Source organism: Notamacropus eugenii, chromosome 7 (genome assembly GCF_028372415.1).
Source record: "Notamacropus eugenii isolate mMacEug1 chromosome 7, mMacEug1.pri_v2, whole genome shotgun sequence".
NCBI classification, from domain to species: Eukaryota; Metazoa; Chordata; class Mammalia; order Diprotodontia; family Macropodidae; genus Notamacropus; species Notamacropus eugenii.
Window position 1 is genome coordinate 11,955,723 of NC_092878.1, and position 4,900 is coordinate 11,960,622.

The 4,900-nt window shown below is 39.0% G+C and overlaps 1 gene segment (V, D, J or C); it reads right to left on the reverse strand.

The window, feature by feature from the left end:
- Positions 1-1,892: 1,892 nt before the first annotated feature.
- Positions 1,893-2,600, reverse strand: LOC140514020 (T cell receptor alpha variable 38-2/delta variable 8-like). The segment is given in 2 exon segments: positions 1,893-2,200; positions 2,444-2,600. Coding segments are annotated over 2 exon segments (465 nt in total).
- Between the last annotated feature and the right edge of the window lie 2,300 nt (positions 2,601-4,900).

Sequence of the window (4,900 nt, forward strand, 5' to 3'; positions counted from 1 at the left end):
AAGAAACTCCATTTCACATCTAAGTCACAATTTCTACTACTTCTTTCCTTGAACAACAACATACAAATAAGCCCAAGTATGGGACACAAAAATTCTTAAGAATTAAAGTTATTAAAGTTAAATAATTATATAAAATAATTAAAGTCACCTAAAGACAATGAAGAGTCACACTGTGAGCACAAGTAGATTGAGTATATTATATTTCCAATGAGAAAATTACACAGGAGAATCAACATGAAGTATATGAAAAGATAACTATATGACCAGAAAAGGAGGTAAACCAATTAGATGACAGTAGTCTTTGAAACTTTTGGGGTCATTCACCTTTATTGGTAAAAGTTTTTGCATACACACACCCAACAAGTATATATTTACTTTCTTATAAATTGTATGTTTATACATTTATACATCCTATATAGACATGCTTATACATATTTAAAAGAACACATGCACATGTTTCACATATGTACATGTAATACATAGACATAATATTCTGTCATATTGCTTACAAGTAAATGGTCCTCAACAGTGATGCTGAGCTACACGCATGACATTCATTATACTTGCTTGACACCAATGTCAAATGCTACAAGGGTGAAAATTGAGAATAAATTGTCAGATTTAACAATTATATAATACCACGGGCAGCTTTGAGAACAGTCATTTCAATTGAGTGAGGAGTCGACATAAGGAGGTAACTGTGAATCCAGGAGATGGAAAGACCATGGAACTCTCTCAGGAAATAGGGAAATTCAAAAGAGGAGAAAAGACAATATAATAGAAATCCATGTATGCCTGCTCATCCAGGAGTTTCACTGTTTCTTACTGAAAAATGAAAAGTAAGTGCGTGATGGGATTTTACTTACTGAACACAGCCCCAGTGATGACAACGGAGGTATTAAGTGGTGTCATTAAGAGGAGTGGGGTAAGAATGCTGGAAATTTGTCTACAGGCAACTGCTAGAGGTGCTTGGGTAGATACATGATATAGATATATAGATATAGATATACACACACATATGGTATACATGTTATATATAATATGATTATGATAAGTTGAATTGAGACAAACCCCATATTAGTGGGGGCAGGGTGAAATGAAAATCACCTTGTAATTTATTGATTATATAATTGTAACTTGAGACCTAGAGGGGACCTCAGAGGCTTATCAATCTACCTTGTTTCACAGATGAGTTCCTTGAGACCCAGGGAGGTTAAATGACTTAATCCAAAGTCATACTTGGGATGAGATTTGAACTCAGGTCCTATAACTTCAAATTCAGTGCTCTTTCTACCGTACCATGCTGCCTAGCTCTGTCTTTTGGGGTGAAACCAGGGCTTCTTTGGTGTTATGTTATGGTCTCTACATTGGACATCATTGCTTTAAGGAAAGCAAGGAATATATAGTGGGCAGCTCGTGTGCCCCATTAGTACTCAATCAGCACCCAAAGATCTAAAGGAAAATCTGAATCAGATTGGTTGGTATACGTCTGGAAAGATCATAGATGAAATTCCCCTAGGTTGATGATAAGATACAATTAGACTGTAACTTGCAAAAGGGAAGCAAATACCCACATCAGTGAGATCACAGATCCTTCAAAGCACTCATATGTTCAATGACAGATGATTTGGGAATGAGTGTGCCTAAAGAATGTGGTTTCTAAACTAGCTTTCTGAGTCTATCTATGGTAGGGTATATTTTAGAGTAAAATGACCTTCCTGTTATTTCATGACAGGGAGCAACATGTTAGTTTCAAGAGCTCCACCCAGCTGTGGTGCTCCAGTCCCAGCTCCTTCCTGTCTAGGTTGGCATGTCTCCTCATGGGGCTTGTGCAGCAGGTGGCAGTGGTATGGTGTATGTTGATATTTCTGTATGGTTCCTCCTATGACTCTTCACATTGTGCCTATGCGGAGAACACAGAAATACATCGCCGAGTCTTGCACCTGGGAGGCCAAAATGGTGAAAATGATGGATCTGTTTATTTTCTGAAAGTTCACCAAATATCGATCCTCTCTTGCATTTTGTTGGTTATAAGAATCTTGATGAATAAGGAAAATCATCTCCCTGCTGGGAAGCTGTTTGTACCAGAACAGAGCATAATTACTTTCACTGGTGTCATACTGGCAGCTAAGGTTCACAGCTTCCCCCTCTTGTCCAGTCATTGATTGCAGCTGAGTGACTTTCTTGCCTGTACTGTCCCCTACAGGGAAAATAAGACAAATGAGAATTGGTCATCTGACCAAAAAGAAGCTTTGTAGAAACATTGCAATTTAGGACTAGGGTAGTCTGATGAAAGAATCAATTTTATTCCCACCTTCCTTCCCTCTGATTGTTGTGAGCTCTTGACAAATACAAACCAATGATCCTCCCTCCCTCTCTCCACCCCTCCAAGTCCCTAGACCTTAAAAGATAGATCAGCCCTCATGTCCAGGGTGAACCTTACCCAGGAAGACAGATATCACAATTGCCCAGAGCAGACTAGGAAGCAACATGTTATAAATGTCTCTGGCTCTGTTCTGAAGCTCCAGCCTTAACCTTACTCTCTGCTTCTGCAGTGCTTCCTGTACAGTCCCTAGGGCCTTCTGATGCTGCACATTCATAACAGGAAATGGGGCTTCTGGTTGGTACACATTTACATCACTCCTACCACACTTTCCCCCATATAGCCTGGGAGATTCTAACGCATCCTAATGCTCCATCTAGATTCTAGGCATAGTGGCTTGCTTTGGAAATTGAATTCTATGTTTAGACCTGTCAGCAAACACGAGTACACTTTAATATTGAAGAGAAATATAGGGAGATTAATAAATCAGTCATTGCATTTGTTCAGCCAATTAATCTTGAACAGAAATTGGGAAGAGGTAATAAAAAACAATACATTATTAACGTTTCTCCCCTTAAGATCCAGTCTTCATTCGGCTCATGCATACCTTCTTGTCTGCTCAGAATTTAATGGGACTAGTAATTATTAATAACGATGTCACTTACAGAGTGCTTTGAAGTATGCAGTGCACTTTACAACTATCTCATTTAGTCCTCACAACAACCCTGGGAAACAGATTCTGCTATTTTCTCCATTTTATGGATGAGAAAACCAACAGGGAAAGGTTAAACAACTTGCTTATGATCACATAGCTGGTAAATGTCCCTGACTAAATTTTGACCAAATCGTCCTGACTCTAAGACCAACATTCTTTCCATGGTACCACTCCTTGGTTTTTATAATGGAAATAAATTTATTCCACTTCACCATATAGAATCGTATAGGAATGGAATATGCTTTCCATTTAATAAGATTATATTTCTATCTAATGTTATGAAACTAATCATCTTGACTCAGAATCTTCTGAGTTGCCTATATTCTTAATGAAAAGTAGCAGGAAAAACACAGTGTAAAAACTTGATTTCCCACTTTAATTAAAACCAATAAGAATTTCCCTTTGTAGTAGGGACAACATAGCAAACACCAGAGACCCAGAGCTCACATCTCCAGCAGAGTGAGTGAGGCTGCAGCACCAGCCAGAGGTTGTCCTGAGAGGCTGCAGGTGTCTGGATAAAATGGATTGTCTATACATCGCAGCTGCCAGAGATTTTCTACATCAAGGTGCTGTGGCACAATGAAGGCTGTGATAGGTAGGTAGAATGAGCTCAGAAGTTAGTCACTTTCTTTTTTTTAGTAAATAAAAGGACATGCTGGAGGAAGCTCAACCTGGCTCACTAGGGCTGATTGTAAAATTTTCAGTGCACATTTATACCTCAAAAATGGACAAATGCTACAAATCAGGGCTTGGTTAATTTTGTGATTGTTAATAACAAAGATATGGCAAAAGTGACAATAATGCAGATTTAGCTGAAAAGTACAGCATGAGTCCTTTTTTTTTTTCAGAGAACTGGTTGTTATAACAGCACACCACTATTTAAATATATGGATATAAGTAAGAAAAATCCTTTTCCAAGGACTTATTCAGGTCCTGAAGGCCAAATTTAAACTGACTGAAAGAAGTTTTAACAATCCCTGTGTTCAGGATTCGTTTAAGATTCAAATGAAATATGAACACAGTGCTGAAGTGACAGCAAGAAAGCAGAACTGAGAACAAAAGGGACTGGAAGTAAGCAGTTTTCTATAAATTTACCATTTCCTGATTGGATTATTCCATGAATGTTTGGAAAGGAGTTCCCCCATCAAGGCATGGATCTGTATTTATAGCCCTTTCCCAAGAATTGTATTTCTGAACAGGTTCAAGGGAATGAAGAGAAAGTTACAGAGGAAGAATGATGGCCCTAAGGCTCTGAGAATAAGTTACCAAAGTGGTGATTGAGGTCACTGTCCCTCAATGGTACAGGTTTGAAAGGCATTGAGCAAACAGGTCACAGTCATTCTGTTTAGTGAATTACCATAAAGGTAATCTGAGTTCCCTCTGTCCTTTCTGTGCTCTACCTAACTATGGCTATGGGGGTTTTAAACTCAGTTCCCTTCGGTTTTCAGAGGGACCAAAAGATGTTTCCTGTGAATATTTCTCCTAAGACCATGGAGTGACCAAGTCATGAGATTCCTGTTTCCCTTAGACACTTTCATGCCCCATTTCCCACTTTGAGTAACTCCAGTGCTTCAGGGACTCAGAAGCAGCAGTGGGATTTGTCTGGGGTTTTGTCCAGTTCGCCGGAGATGTCTCAGAACAAGGCTCTGTCTGAAGAGAAACTCCTGTACTTCTCAGTCTGTGTTCAGCTCTCCTTGCAGTATCTGTCATTCTGCTATAAAGAATACAATAGTACACTACCGTGTCCCCCATTTGGACAGATGCCTTCAGAGCTTCATTGAGGATATTGGGCATACCAGAAAAGAAAAATACAGTAACTGGCATTGTAAGTGCAGTTCAAAGTCAATGGTACCCCTTCACCA